The sequence below is a fragment of the Puma concolor genome, chromosome D4 (genome assembly GCF_028749965.1).
Source record: "Puma concolor isolate L17-30 chromosome D4, mPumCon1.1.hap2, whole genome shotgun sequence".
NCBI lineage: Eukaryota > Metazoa > Chordata > Mammalia > Carnivora > Felidae > Puma > Puma concolor.
Genome location: NC_141679.1, coordinates 29,267,172 through 29,283,320, shown reverse-complemented (window position 1 = coordinate 29,283,320; position 16,149 = coordinate 29,267,172). Strand labels below are relative to the sequence as shown.

Sequence of the window (16,149 nt, the reverse complement as noted above, 5' to 3'; positions counted from 1 at the left end):
TGTCAAACCGCACTGATGCGTATTTGGGAATTGCTAATGGGGAACGGGACGCTGAACTATGAGAGGAAGATGAAAGCAGTAACTCCAGCTGCTAAAAAAACCATTATTTTTTAAGGTACTAGAAGTGGCTTTACCTCCCAAAGAAGTTATAAGGGATGTGTGATTAATGCCTACTTTTTTTTAAGTAGGCTCACTGCCCAACATGGGGCTTGAACTCACAACCCCAAGATCAAGAGATCTACCGACTGAGCCAGCCAGGTGCCCCAATAATGTTTCATTTGCAAGGAAGAAATGGACTGCATGTTTGGAGGGAAAAAGTGACAATTATGCAGTTTTTGCTGTTTTGTCATAATTATTGAGGTGACAGTGCTGGTGAATTTTTAGGTCTGGACTTGGATATACAGCCATGGTAAAGCAAAAGTTGGCTTTTTCAAATCAAGACACTGAGTCTAAGCCAGTGGTGAATGTTTCCCCTCTGAGATCATGTGGCTTAAAGCATCACAACAACAAGCAGAAGCATTTCCACTTCGCTGGGACCCAGGACTTACAGGAAATTACTCTTCTGCATGTCTGATCACTATGGAAATTGATTTTATACAGATAGCTAAAAGTACACAGGCCCACGATGCATGCCCCCATATTTGTACTAGCGAGCGGTACTTCTGCCTCATTACCCAGGCCTCCTGGATATCTGGAACAGCACGTTGTTTCACCCTCCGGCTGGGAGAGTTCCCTCTCTGTACTCCTACATCCTGTAAGGCAACTCTGCATTTCAGGCGTCTGTCTCCAGTCCCTCTGAGCTATAAATGTGGTCACACATAGTTAACACGGCAGGGGAAAGAATATGCTGGATGCCCTGGCATAATGCTGGCTAGAGAAATAAGCTGTGTTTAAAGCTGAGAAAGTTTAAAGGCAAGGGCTCTTCTCTCTGTGAGGTTAACATGCATAGAAATAGACCCAGGCTTGTGTGAAAATGGTATTGCGCTTGTGGTATTGCTTGTTCAGTTGATATCTGAGGGCAGAGTGACGAGGCTAGGTGGGCTGACCATCAGCTGTTTCTGCCACTTGTGCCTCTCAGCTTGTTGCTGACCAGAAGAGATGTCTTTATCACTCTGGCTCCCACCTGCAGCCTCTTGAGGTTCCAAAGATCACACACTCTCCATATCTCTAAAGGAAAGCACAACTTGCGCAACTTTGTAAAGCCCCTTGCAACTTTCACGTGAACTAAACTACAGATGGAACGGACTTTGGAAGTGCAGGTACTAGATGCACTCAAGCACCGGGACCCTCAGTGCTCTGGTCTAAAATGGAAATGCCCTTGTTTGGCACATGACTGACATTCTGCATGGATTTTCAAATTTTAGTAATTTATGTTCTGGTTTTTAAAATTTTTTTATTTTAGAGAGACAGGGAGCGTGAACAGGGCAGAGGGGCAGAGGGAGAGAGAGAATCCCAAGAAGGCTCCACATTGTCTGCACAGAGCCCAATGCAGGGCTCAGTTCTGCAAACCTGGGATCATGACCTGAGCTGAAGTCAAGAGTTGGACGCCCAACCAATGGAACCACCCAGGTACCCCGATAATTTGTCTTTAAGTTTTCTCTCTACGGTAGATACAAATAGTGTGCATCTCAGAACCGTGCACATGGTTACTTGTTTCTTGATCAAAAGGAGTCATTTGTGCTTGGGTAGATAATGAAGATTGCTGAAGTCACATTTATAAGCAAGTACTCCCTAGCTCTGTGGGGGAGGAAGGGTAGTGAATTAAACCAAACATAGGAACATGCACACACAGACATAATAATTGATGAGACCCACTGTTGATACGGCTGCAGTATCAGGTGGGCAGGGTGCTCTTGTATCAGGGCTGGTTGGCACCTAGGATCCGTTTGGATTTCCTTCTAAGCCCTTTCAGCTTTTTCTTCCCTTGGTCTCATAAAACATTAGCATTTAAACAGAAATCTCACGTTGAAGATGTGTGAAACACAGCTCCTCACCTTCCTCCCTCCACCTTCAAATCCTCTCCCTTTCACTCCCTCTGCCCCATACTGGTTCCTGAGACAAATCTCCCCTCCCCGAGCTATGTTTCCAGCGCTACCTCAGAGAATAACTGAGTGGCCAAGAAAGGTAGGTCAGGTCGTGCTGGACTCCTCCCTATAACTCCAAAAACAACCAACCAAGTCTTACCTGTGGCCCCTCTGGAATATCCCTCAGATCTGCTCATTATTCTCAAACCCTCCTGCCACAACCCCTGCCGGGTTCCAGCTCTAGATCTTGCTGGGTGAACAACTGTCTTGGTTTCTCATTGGTGGACTTCCAGTCCCTCCCACCCACATCTATCTTCCACAGCAATCCCCCCCCCAACCCCCCGCCCCAGTATCTTTCAAACCTGCTGATGGCACTCTCCTACTTTAAACCTTCAGAGGTACTTCCTTGCCTCCAGGCTCGAGGCTAGGACATGGGGGGGGCCTTTCCCTGTATACCGAGGAGTCTGAAACTCCCAGGAGTCATAATGATCTGTTTCACGTGTATCTTCAGCAGTGGATTAGGAGATCCCTGCGGGCTGGGCATGGAATCTATTCCTTCCCATCCCCTAGTGTCCAGCCTTTATATAAAGCCTGGTATGGGAGGTGCTCAAGAGATAATGCTAAATTAATCAAAGCAAAAGAACAACGCAAAAGCACTATGACACACAGGATGCTGGCTCCTGAACACTAACTGGTCTAATCTGAAGAACCTTGTCCCGATCAGAATGGCTCACGTGCCTAACAGATGTGCCCAGGGATCAGTTTGCAGCAGAGCCACAGATTAGAAGCTCTGGGGGTAGGTGTGGGGCCTTCGGAGACCCAGATAAAATTGGTACAATATGCTGCATAGGTAAAAGGGCAAACGGTCTGTTTTAATAGCTGAATTAGATTCTCAGTTTAGTTAGCAGGAAAGATGTTTGAGTCTCAAAAACTATTCTGGTATACTTGCTGAAACAGATTCCTTGTAGGGAGGAAATGATGTTAACTTTTAAGGGGACTTTCACAAAGAAGCTTAAACCTGCTAGCCAACACATGATCCTAACTGGGAGAGGCATCCTCTCCAATGGTGAAGGTTGGTGGTCGGTGGCCACTATCAAACAGACGGGGCTCTTCCACAATCGCAACAAAAGTCTCTTGATGGGTCCAACAGAATGTCCCTCAGTAAATATTCACAATGATAAAATCCAGGTCCCCTGGAGCCAGAGGGCTCAGGGCCATCCAAATGAACTTCATAACCTCAGTAGCAAGAGGATGAAAAGAAAGACCTCCCAAACCAAAAATGCACTTTGTTGCTTCCATGAAATTTGCTGTATTTGTGCCCTAAGAGGTTCTTCTGAAAGAATGCATAGTAACAGACTTCGGTAACAGCAATACACGATTTCTATTAATTTTCTTTTCTTTTTTTTCTTGCAATAACTTCTAAGGAAACTGTTTAATTCTACCAGAGGGCATGAAAACTTATTTCAGGGAGGTACAGAAGAAAAGAAAAATATATATATATATGTGTGTGTGTGTATATATATATATATATATATATATATATATACACACTATTGTTCTTGACCTTAGGAATAATGGCCACATCTGATGTGATTTTTGCATAAAGAAAACCCATATCTCTGCTTTAAAAGAAAGGATTGTAGGGGCGCCTGGGTGGCGCAGTCGGTTGAGCGTCCGACTTCAGCCAGGTCACGATCTCGCAGTCCGTGAGTTCGAGCCCCGCGTCAGGCTCTGGGCTGATGGCTCAGAGCCTGGAGCCTGTTTCCGATTCTGTGTCTCCCTCTCTCTCTGCCCCTGCTCTGTCTCTCTATGTCCCAAAAATAAATAAACGTTGGAAAAAAAAAAAAAGGATTGTAAATCTGAAACATTTTAGACTTTCCAAAACAAACCACACTTCCTTCAGGAGCAGCCTCCTGAAAAGCTAATTATCTTGGCCAATTACTAAGCTCCATGCAATCTCCCCGTATAAGACTTCCTACAGCATCAAAAGGCATGAACATGAAGAGGTAGAAATAAAGGAATTTATCAAATAATAGAGGTATGTTCATTCTGTATGGTGCACTGGTTTGCTTTATGTGTGTGTGTTCACATCTAATTTTATTTTATTTTTAAAGTTTATTTATTTTGAGAGAGAGAGACAGAGTGAGTTAGTAGGGGAGGGGCAGAGAGAGAGAGTAAGACAGAGAATCCCAAGCAGGCCCTACACTAACAGCATGGAACCCAATGCAGGCCTCAAACCCACGAACCGCAAGATCATGACCTGAGCCAAAACCAACAGTCAGACGCTTAACCAAATAAGCCACCCAGGCACCCCCACATCTAATTTTTAAAAGTAAGTGGCTAATTGGAATTAGAAGTAGAATTGGAATTGGAATTAGAAGGTGAAAGATGGGAGTTAAGACAAAAGGGCAGGCAAAAATCTAACACTTAGAAAAAAATCTTCATGTCTTCACAGCCCCTGGAAACTCCCCTGAACCTATATGTCACCTTCTGGTGGCATAAACCCTGCCACCTTCCCTTTAAGACATTCATCTGGACTGCCTGCAAGACTGGCCCACCTACATGGAAGACGACCTTGTGTGGGTCCAAGTAGTGTCTGTGTGAAAGAATTCATTTCCACATTTGGAGACCCAGTGTGAGCATAAAAACATAGTTAAATCTGTGGGTCAGAAACGAGAGGAACATTGGCTCCACTTCAAAGAAATGTTTGATTTCTCAAGATGCCCCCCTTTAAGGTTAAATACCAATTTTGCTATTAGAAATTATGTTTCAGGGTATTCACTTTTACTGTCTAAATGAAGACAGGAAATTAGAAGGAGAGGGTTGGAATGAACCTAGTCTAAACTTTGATGTAGGTCCTAAACCTCCTCCTCCTGTACGTGGTCAGCTCCTCGTGCCTCAGTCCTCTTACTGGTAAAATAGGAGCAGGCATGTAATGCACCAAACGGTGTTGGATGGAAGGTTAACTGAGTGTCTGCATATAGAAACCTTCCAATGAGTGCTGGCTCACAATAACCACTATGATGAGGCGCCTGGGTGGCTCAGCCAGTTGAGCATCCAACTCTTGATTTTGGCTCTGGTAGTGATCTCATGGTTGTGGGATTGAGCCCCACGTTGAGCTCTGTGCTGAGCATGGAGCCTGCTTAAGATTCTCTCTCTCCCTCTCTCTGCCCCACTCCCCTGCTTGCTCTTTCTCTGTCTAAAACAAAATTAAAAAAATTAAAAAAAATTAACCATTATGATGATGGTGGTGGTGGTGGAGGACTGTAATAAGGATTAAATGACTTACTGTATATAGATCCTATATACAGTGACTGATACACGGAACATGACTATTGTTTTAACTGTATCAATCATTGATTGAGCACCTACTTTTCACAGGTATTATATCCTTTAATCCTCCCAAGGGTGAAAAACTGAAATTTGGAGGCATGAAGTAATGTGCTCCGAATCTCAGATCTAGGAAGGAGCCACAGTGATGTAAGAACCTAGGAGAACTTGACTTCAAATCCCAGGCTCTTATTACTACACTATGCTTTTACCTTCAATTAAACAGTATTTCCTTATATTAAGCTACATTAACTAGAGAACCCTAACCTAGAACTCTCCTCTCCTCCATTCTTTTTCACAGTAACTAAGGCCACAAAGTGTCCTTGGCTTGCCTCTTACACTACTTTCAGGGCTCATCTATTCTGGGCCCTCCCAAGGCTGCATGCCCTAACTCCCAACACCCACCTGGGCCTCACTCTCGGTCTGGTTGACTGTCCTGGGACTCCCTCCGCCTGGGAGGGAGTTAGTTAAGGGAGGAAGATTGAATTTTCTAGATTGTAACAAGCCAAACAACGGCAGGATCCTTTTTTAACATTAAAAGTAAAACGGGGCTCTTAATTCCTAAATTGGTCCTCACCTTTTTTCTTCTGGGATGTTCTCCAACAGCATTTGAAGGAAATCCTGGAATAAGAAAAAAGCAAACCATTAAAGATGTCCATCAATAAATAACTCTGTCCGGAATCATGCCAGAGACCGGGTGCTCCCAGCTGCTGACAGCTTACCTGGTAGGGAAGCCAGGCCTATGTTGACTTATTATATGATATATTGTATTTATTAATTTACCAGGGCTTCAATCCAATCAGTTAAAGAGATTTGTTTTGTAAAACCCACAAACAAATTGAAAAATGTACTGTTTGTTATTTTGACCTAACCCACCAGTTTATTTTATTTCATGTTTAACTATTTTCAAAAGGCACCATCCTCTCTCTACTCAACCACGTTCTCCTCATGAGCTTTCCCTAGAGATCCTGTTACAACTGGACAATCACAAGGCCAAGGGGCTAGTGACTAACTTGCAACATTCTTGCATTACTCTAAGGAAACATAAAGACAGGCACCTGGCTCGCTCAGTCGGTGGAGCATGTGACTTTTGATCTCAAGGTTGTGAGTTCGAGACCCATGTTGGGTGTAAAGATTACTTAAAAAAAAAAAAAAAGATGAAGACAAAAATCAAGACAATTAATACCCCAGTGGAAGAACAAAGATGTCACAATTACAAAATGTTTCATGGGCCCATGCCTCCACCTGCAGCCTCTTCCATGCTGCTGTGAAAACGTCAATTATTTCACATTTAGGATCTTTCACTAATAGATTTTTCTAAACTAAAGGTATGACTTAAGACACACTCATTTTTCCCTTTATGATGGAAAATTTCAAACACACTCAAAAGTAGAGAAGAGTATAATTAACCTTCATGTACCCATCAACCCATGGCCAATCTGCCTTAACCTCTTACCTGCCTCCTGTATTATTCAGCAGTGAATCCCAAATGTTACACAACTGCATCAATCAATGTTTCAATAAATTATCTAAAAGATAAGGACTCTTTAAAAAAAAAAATAGCCATGGGGCGCCTGGGTGGCTCAGTCGGTTGAGCGTCCGACTTCGGCTCAGGTCATGATCTCAGAGCTCGTGAGTTCGAGCCCCGCGTCGGGCTCTGTGCTGACAGCTCAGAGCCTGGAGCCTGCTTCTGCTTCTGTGTCTCTCTCTCTCTCTGCCCCTAACCCACTCGCATTCTGTCTCTGTCTCTGTCAAAAATAAATAAACATTAAAAAAAAAATAGCCATGGGGCACCTGAGTGTCAGTCGGTTAAGTGGCCAACTCTTGATCTTGGCTCAGGTCATGATCTCACAACTCATGGGATGAAGCCCCTCGTCAGGCTCCTCGCTGATAGCACGGAGCCTGTCTGGGATTCTCTATCCCTTTCTGCCCTTCCCCTGCTCTCAGGCAGGAGCTCGCTTTCTCTCTCTCTCCCTCTCTCTCTCTCAAAATAAATAAATAAACACACATTAAAAAAATAAAAATAAAAACATAATCACAACACCATAGGCCTAAAAATTTCACATATAAATGTTTAAAGTTACATTTATATTTAATTGGCACCTTAAGTACTGTGACCAATCTTTTCAGCCCCAATCTTTTCAGCCCATCTAATTCTAGAATCTCGATTTGGTCTCAACTAGGTTTGTCAGATAAAATACAGGATGATCAGTTAGATTGGGGGCATACTTACACTAAAAAATTACTTGCTGTTTATCTGAAATTTGAATGTAAGTGGATGTTATGCATTTTTATTTGCTGAGTGACCCCAGACTAGTGTTAACCCTAAGTTATCTGCAGGGTTTGATAATTCTCAGTCTGGATAAATGTAGAATATGAAAGAGAGAAGATGAATATTAAAGTTTCTAGGGGCTTGATATTGAACAATAAACAAGGTCTATGCATGAAGTTTTTCTTTTAGTAAATTGAAAACAACCTTTTAAAATAGGTCCTTTAAAGAGGGACCTGTGTGTGAGCCCAACTGATCAAATAAGACACTACCAAATGACTCTCTTCAGAAAGAAGCCCCACCCCCTGCCCCAGCCCCAAGAACCAAGTCTTCAGATCCAGGGTCAGCTCGGGGCTCTGATGAGATCCATCTAAGTCATGGTGCAAGATGGAAGCAGCACTGACCTTCATATTACAAACAGATGGAACTGCAGAGGAATGGAAATCTGCAAACAATTTGTATGACAAGGTGTTCTCTCTCCATCATGGCACCAAGCATAGCCGCCATCCCTTTCTGTGTGTTTACAGGTGGTTAAGGCCATTTCTTCCACAGGCAAAGTCTCTCTAGTTGGAATACTAATGAAAGGTTTATTTCTCCTAACCTCCCTTCTCCTTCCAAGTTATTATTTGTCTACTGCTGCTTCACCTACAATAAATGATACAAAGAGCAACAAAACTAATTTTTAAAAAATGTATTGTGTAGTCAGAATGGAAAAGGACAACTCCAAACAGAATAATGCCTCACATCTAAAGTCCTTCCTAGCACCTTCAGTAGATATATGGAGAAAAAAGAGGAAATGAATAATATCTAGAATGTGAGGAATTAGTATTTAAAAAAAATTTTTAATGTATATTTATTTTTGAGAGAGAGAGACAGAGTGTGAGTGGGGGAGGAGCAGAGAGAGAGGAAGACACAGACTCTGAAGCAGGCTCTAGGCTCTGAGCTGTCAGCACAGAGCCCGATGCGGGGCTCGAACTCATGAACTGTGAGATCATTGTCTGAGCTGAAGTTGGACACTTACCGACTGAACCACCCAGGTGCCCCTGTGAGGAATTATTTTTGTTTGAGGTTCTTAAAGTCATTATTTTTATAATTTAATTTTTTTAAATGTTTATTTATTTTTGAGAGAGAGAGAGAGAGAGAGAACAAGCAGGGAAGGGGCAGAGAGAGAGGGAGACACAGAATCCCAAGCAGTCTCCGCGCTATCAGTACAGAGCCCAATGCAGGCTCAAACCTGTGAATCATGAGATCATGGCCTGAGCCAAAGTTTTATAATTTAAATAATTATTTTGTAAAAAAGTTAATTTAGAAATTAATTTGTCACAATGTGGTATACTGATTACTTTGCAAATATTTCTTTCATTGGCTTACTGATAGTATTCTTGCTTCTTAAAAATCTGAGTGCTGAGGCATGCCTGGGTGGCTCAGTCAGTTAAGCATCAGACTTCAGCTCAGATCATGATCTCACAGCTTGTGGTTTCAAGTCCCACGTCGGGCTCTGTGCTGACAGCTCAGAGCCTGGAGCCTGCTTTGTATTCTGTGTCTCCCTCTGTCTCTCTTCCCCTCCCCTACTCACACTCTCTCTCTCAAAAATAAATAAACATTAAAAAATTTTTTTAATCTGAGTGCCATAATTATAATTTACTAAGTTTGCTTCATCATCTCCTTATAGTCCATACTGACTCATTCTATATTCATTCAGTAATTTATGCTCAATTATATAGGAGAGAAAGTGACGTTAACTCAATGACAAGGAGGAGAATTTAACTGCAGGAGAAGCAGGTAATTCAGAGTTAACTTTAATTCTTCCCTTTTGCATTTTTCAATCACAATTGGATCTTTCTTTATAGGACTACGGAACACAATGTTCCAGAATTTTGTGTGAATATAGGAAAAGTATAGGAGGTCTCCAAGAAACCTTGCTTCATTTTTAAGAAAGCAGGTGGTCATCTGCCTCATCCTGCCTCAGGGTTGAGACCTGCAGGTCACATGGCAGCTTGCTGGTGGCTTCCAACCAATGCTGGGGACAACAGGTCTAGAGGATCACGATGGATCACAAAACCCCAACACCTCGAGCATCTCTAAGTCATGGTGCCTGTATTCCCATGGGCTGTGTGAATGCCATCCACAGTGCTAGATCCATCCAATCCAAAGACATTCTTGTCCCCATTGCTGTATCAATGGAATCAACCCTGCTGGTCCTTCTTACTCCTTTTATAGACCTAATCATTAACCACAACCTGCTAGTTTTCCTGGCTCTTTTTGGAAATTGGCATATACCCCAGAGTGGACTCATGATAGAAGCTTTCCCCCTCTTCTCACAACAGGAAGACATAAAAGGAAAAATGTCTCCTATGGTTATTCTTTCCTTCACTACCTCTTTTCAATTCTCCCATCCAGCTTCTTTCTTCCCTTCAACATGTTGGCTGAATTTTAAGTTACAAATCTTAACTGGACAAGGAGGACTTTCCTTAAAGCCTGATTCTAGGATCATTGACAAAGTTAGCTAACAACAAATGCCAGAGTCCCAGTTTGTCACCTCTACAGTATGCCTGAAAAAAAGATTAAAACCAAAGGCAAACCAAACCAAACCCAAAACCCAAAACCCCTGTTGTTTTGACAGTGGGCTAGGATAAACTTTTATCTGGATCCTTGGAAATTGTTACAAGCCCTCATCCCAATCAAAAAATACATTCCTTGTGAATATTTTGTCATTTCCTACTGTCATAATAATCTATATTCCTACTCTTGTAATAACCTATATAATCAGGTCAGTCCCAGATAGCTTAGTTTGATTAATACCTAATAACAGTGAATTAGGCATGATTAAAAAAAATACACTAATTTTTGGCGCAAGGCTAATTTGGTAATTTCTTTTTTTTTTTTAAGTCCTGGTAAAAATATTCAATAAAAAGCAGGTACACATATATTCTACCAGACAAACTGACAATGGCTTGATAATTGCACAGGACTAGTGATTTCTTTCAGATGTTTTATGAATAATTACCATGGTCATGGGGAGAGGGAGGTAGGAGAGGCAAAACAAATAACCAAATAATTTAAGCAAGGACAGGGTTGGCAGGGTGAGAACTGAGAAATGAACTGGTCAGCAAGAAGTCATTGTTAACATGTAGTGGGGACTGGGAAGATGGTAATACCATAAAATATTGGACAGGTGGGGTTTCACAAGGGATATGATTAAGAAGTAAACTGGAAAAAGAAGAAATTGAAGGACTTCTTCTTTTTAATTTTTTTAAATGTTTTTATTTGTTTTTGAGACAGAGAGAGACAGAGCATGAGCAGGGGGAGGGGCAGAGAGAGAGGGAGACACAGAATCCGAAGCAGGCTCCAGGCTCCGAGCTGTCAGCACAGAGCCCGACGCGGGGCTCGAACTCACAGAGGGCGCTATCATGACCTGAGCCAAAGCCAGACGCTTTACCGACTGAGCCACCCAGGTACCCCTGAAGGACTTCTGAGCAAAGAACCTGGATCACAGCCTTACTCATCATTAACAAGTAAAAAAAAAACCAAAAAACAAAAAACCATCAAAAAATAAAAATTAAAAAAAAAAAAAAGACAAAAAATGGCACCGGCAGCATCCAAACAAGGAAAGAAGTACAGCGTCACGGCATAAATTTGAAAAGGAGACAATACTAAGGAAAGAAACATAAGAATCCAACACAGCCTTAAGCCCTCCCTCTGCACCACGCAACCTCATGCTTAGCAGTAGTGGGACTGGTAAATTGCCCAAACCCTGAAAATTCTCACAGATACCCACACATTTGGAAAGAAACAGGACTATCTTTACCTTTCCTCTACCACCACCACCACCGAGTCCTCTTCCTCCTTCTTCTTCTTTTTATTTATTTTTTATTTTATATATCTTTTTGACCATGAAGGGACTAGAAATGTTTACTAGAGAGAGATAAGCAAAACCTGGGAAATAAACAACTGAGGAGGATGCTCTTTGATGGACTGTATAGCTTCTAGAGATCCAAGCAGAACTGCAGGAACACTATTGAGAGAGTACCTGCAGTGGGAAAAAGCTGCACCCAAATTAGGTGATGAGAATCTTTGCTGGGGACATTTAACAGAATTTCAAGAGTTAGTGCAGCCAAATATTTGCAACAAAAGCTGTATGTAGCTCCAAGTGGAGCTCTTGCCCTTCACTCTCTCCGTGCATTAACACCCAAGGTTTAAACTATAGCTCAGAGGGAAAGAAAACATGTCTATGACAAGTTGGGAAAGAAATCAAGAACAAAGTTCTAATACATATGAGAATAAATAAAAGGTCAGGACAGGGCTACTTATACTGAGAATGAGCAAGAAGAAAAGTATGGCAACTATGCAAATTAATGCAACAAAAACCCACATAAAGAGAGAGAAAGAACTAAGAAACATAAAATAAAAGACAAAGACTCCAGTCTTGAAGAAAACCTAATCTAAGGAACAGAAGAAAATTCTCTATGAACATTTACACTATAAAATAATTTAAAGATTATAATAAGAACATAAAGTCAGTAAAATGAAAGCTCAGACACAAGATGACAAATCAACGAAGTGAGATGAAAAGAGAGATTTCTAAGCAAAGAAAATAAATTAAGGAGCAAAATAATACCAGTACAGGAGCACCAATAATACAGAAACAGCAATAAAAACAGACATTAAAGAAAAAAAATTGCTATAATGTTATAACAACATTAATAACAAAAATAATATCATTTGAGATAAACACAGGCCATCAAGAACAAAAAGACAAAAGCAATTAGAAAATAAAAGATATGGAAGGCAAAGATGATATAAAATAGAGGCAGGTGCCTGGGTGGCTCAGTTGTTAAGCATCTGACTTCAGCTCAGGTCATGATCTCATGGTTTGTGGGTTCAAGTCCCCACATCAGGTGATCTTAAGCCCTGCTTTGGGTGAACACAAGCCCCACCTTCAGGAGAGGCCCGCTTCTCTCTCTCTCTCTCTCTCTCTCTCTCTCTCTCTGCCCTCGCTCACTTGCATCCTCTCTCCCAAAAAACAAAACAAAGATGATGTAACATAAGGATAACTGGTAACCTTGAAATTCAGGACCCTTCAAGGGAAAAAAACCCAAATGTGTTCAAACATACAGCTAAGACAATTTTACCAAAAGAAGGAAGAACAGAAGGTAAAACTGGAAGTGCACACTCCTTTCTAGGGAAAAACAAAAACATAAAACTGATGCAGACTCATAGACACCGAGCTATTTTCTGAGTCAATTACTAAATGTCACAGATAAAAGAAAAAGAATCCTTCTTTCATCTGAATGGTATATAGAGGAAAAAGTAGTTTCTACAGCTTTATTAATGTCAGGAGGCAGGTTAAGTAATATCCACAAAGTTCTGAGGAAATGAAAATGTGACCCGAGAATCTTATACCAATCCAGTTTGTAATTCAACTATAAAGGCAACAAACATTCTCAAGCACATACGAACTCAAAAATCACAGAAGCAGTGTGTCTTCAACTTGAACATCAATTTGATAACAAGTCCAGCCAACAAAAAGTCAAATCAAAATATGGCACTCCTAAATACATAAGCATGAAACAGTGACAGGGGGTGAAAGTGAAGTCCTTTACATACAGAGCTAAGACTATACAACTGTGAAAAGTATGGCTACAGCACATACTGTAAAGGATATAAACCTTAACTATGTGAAAATATTCACTAAGAAAAGTTTCAAATTGGGGGAAAAGTAGTAGAAAATACATAACTGCTAACTTCTTCAGCTTTTACAGAAGTGAATAAACAAATGCTTTCTAAAAAGAAAATAGCTAAAGAGAAAAAAATAATTTCAACCTCAAAGACTTTTTTGTAATCATCCTTCTTAACTATAGAAGACTCTTTTCTCTCTTACATGTATCTGAAGTTCAGGAAAGTTTTTTGCATTCACTAGTTTCTTTTTCATTTGTTAAATTCAAGTAAAATAAAGTTGAAAACACTTCATTAAAAAGCACATACAATATAATCCTATTTTTATAAAATTATTTTATTTTATTTTTAATTTTTTTTAACGTTTATTTATTTTTGAGACAGAGAGAGACAGAGCATAAATGGGGGAGGGTCAGAGAGAGAGAGGGAGACACAGAATCCGAAACAGGCTCCAGGCTCTGAGCTGTCAGCACAGAGCCCCATGCAGGGCTTGAACTCATGAACTGCGAGATCATGACCTGAGCTGAAGTCAGACGCTTAACTGACTGAGCCACCCAGGCGCCCCTATAAAATTATTTTAAAATATTTCTTTGTGTCTATACATGTGCACACGCATACACACACATATATATAATATGTACAGATACACATCCAGATACATGTATACATATCATCTATAACATATAGAAAGGGAGAAATAGAGAGTGTAATTCCTGGAATGAAGTTCACCTAATATTCATTATGGGTATTTATAGGTGGTGGGATTTTAAATATTATTTCACATTCTTCTTTGTACTTTTATGTATTGCTTGAATTTTTTTTTATAATGAGTATGTGTCAGTAAAAAAGCCATAATTTCCAAACTTATTGTGGTACTGGCAGAAATAGAGATTGATGGAATGGAATTAATAGTCCAGAAATAAACTGTAGATAAAATGAAGTCAACTGACTTTCAGCAAGGATGCCAAGATAATTCAATGGAGGGAAAGAATAATCTTTTCAACAAATGGTCATGAGACAACTGAATATTCACATGCAAAAGAATGGAGTTACATCCCTACCTCACACCATATATAAAAATTAACTCAAATGGATAAGAGACCTAAATGTAAGAGCTAAAGCTATAAAACACTTAGAAGAAAACATAAGAGTCAATCTTCACAACTTTCAATTAGGCAATGGTTTCTTACATATCATAGCTAATGTGTAAGCATCCAAAGATAAAAAAGATAAATTGTACTTCATCAAAATTAAAAGTTTTTGTGCTACAAAGGACATTATCTTGAAAGTGAAAAGACAGCCCATAAAATGAGAAAGAACATTTGCAAATCATATATTTGAAAAGGGACCTGAATCTAGAATATACTAAGTACTCTTAAAACTCAAAAATAAGAGACAACCCAAATGAAAAATTGGCAAAGAATCTAAATAGACATTTCTCCAATGGAGATAGACAAAAGGCCATGAAAAGATGCTCAATATTGGGGTGCCTTGCTGGCTCGGTGGGTAGAACACCGGTCTCTTGATCTCAGGGTCATGAATTCAAGTCTTGAGGGTGAAGCCACTTTAAAAAATGCTCAACATCATTAATTCTCAGAAAGATGCAAATTAAAACCACTTCACACCCACTAGGATGGCTATTACAAACAAAACAAAACAAAACAAAACAAAACAAAACAAAACAAAACAAAACAGAACAAGTGTTGGTAAGGATGTGAAGAAATAGGAACCCTTGTGTACTGCCGGTAAGAATGTAAAATGATACAGCTGCTGTGGAAAACAGTATGGCAATTCCTCAAATACAATTAAAAGATAAGAAGGCAGGGAGTCAAACAGATATTTGTATACTAATGTTCAAAGCAGCATTATTGACAAGAACCAGAAGGTGTAAATAGCCCAAGCATCCATCAACAGATGGATGGAAGAACAAAATGTGGTTAGATACATACAATGGAATATTGAGTCATAAAAAGGAGGGAAATTCTGACATGTGCTCCAACATGGATAGACCTTGAAGACATTATGCTGAGTGAAATAAGTCAGACATAAAAGAATAAGTATCGTACGATTCAAACTCATGAGTAGTCAAACTCATAGAGATGGAAAGTAGAATGATAGTGGCCAGGGGCTGGGGGAAGAAAAGAATGTGGAGTTACTGTTTAATGGATACAAGTTTCAATCTGGGAAGATCAAAACATTCTAGAGATGGATGGCGGTGACAGCTGTACAACAATGCGGATGTACTTAATGCACCCAACTACACATTTCAAAATGGTTCCAATGGTAAATGTTGTTATGTACATTTACCCAAGTTTAAAGGGTAAAAACTAAAATTAAAAAAGAAAGATGAAGTACTGCTACGTGCTACAACATGAACCTTGAACACACTGTACTACATGAAAGAATCCAGCGCAAAAGGCCACATATGATATGACTCCATTTTCACGGAAGGCCCAGAACAGGCAAATCCATGGAGACAGAAAGTAGGTTAGTGGTTGCCTAGCGCTGGGGGGAGATGGAAACGGGGCGGTGGCTGCTAATGGATTGGAGGCTTCTTTTGGGGGTGATGAAAATGTTCTGAAATTTCAGCGTGGTGATGGTTGCATGATCTTGTGAATATACTAAAACCACCAACTTGTACACTTTAAAAGGGTGAAATTTATGGTATGTGAATTATATCTCAATAAAGCTGTTACGTGAAAACAATAAAGCTGTTGTTCACAGAAGATAAACAACAGAAAAACCGAGCAATTTGGTGGAGGGGGGCACTAAGTATTTCACGAGAAGTTGAAATCGGAACCTCCGAAGTCACGGTAAATGTGAGGCACTCATTTAACAATGCAGAATCTT

The 16,149-nt window shown here is 40.4% G+C and overlaps 1 protein-coding gene across 11 annotated transcripts in view; it reads right to left on the bottom strand.

The window, feature by feature from the left end:
* Positions 1-16,149, bottom strand: part of AOPEP (aminopeptidase O (putative)) — a 344,323-nt gene that overhangs the window by 107,396 nt on the left and 220,778 nt on the right. For all 11 annotated transcript variants that reach the window (XR_015243507.1, XR_015243503.1, XR_015243504.1 and 8 more), the window contains exon 10: positions 5,932-5,975. Coding sequence is in view for 6 of the 11 variants with exons in the window: in XM_086685159.1 (XP_086541285.1) it covers positions 5,932-5,975 (44 nt within the window). In the remaining 5 variants the exon portion in view is untranslated. The remainder of the gene's footprint in view (positions 1-5,931; positions 5,976-16,149) is intronic.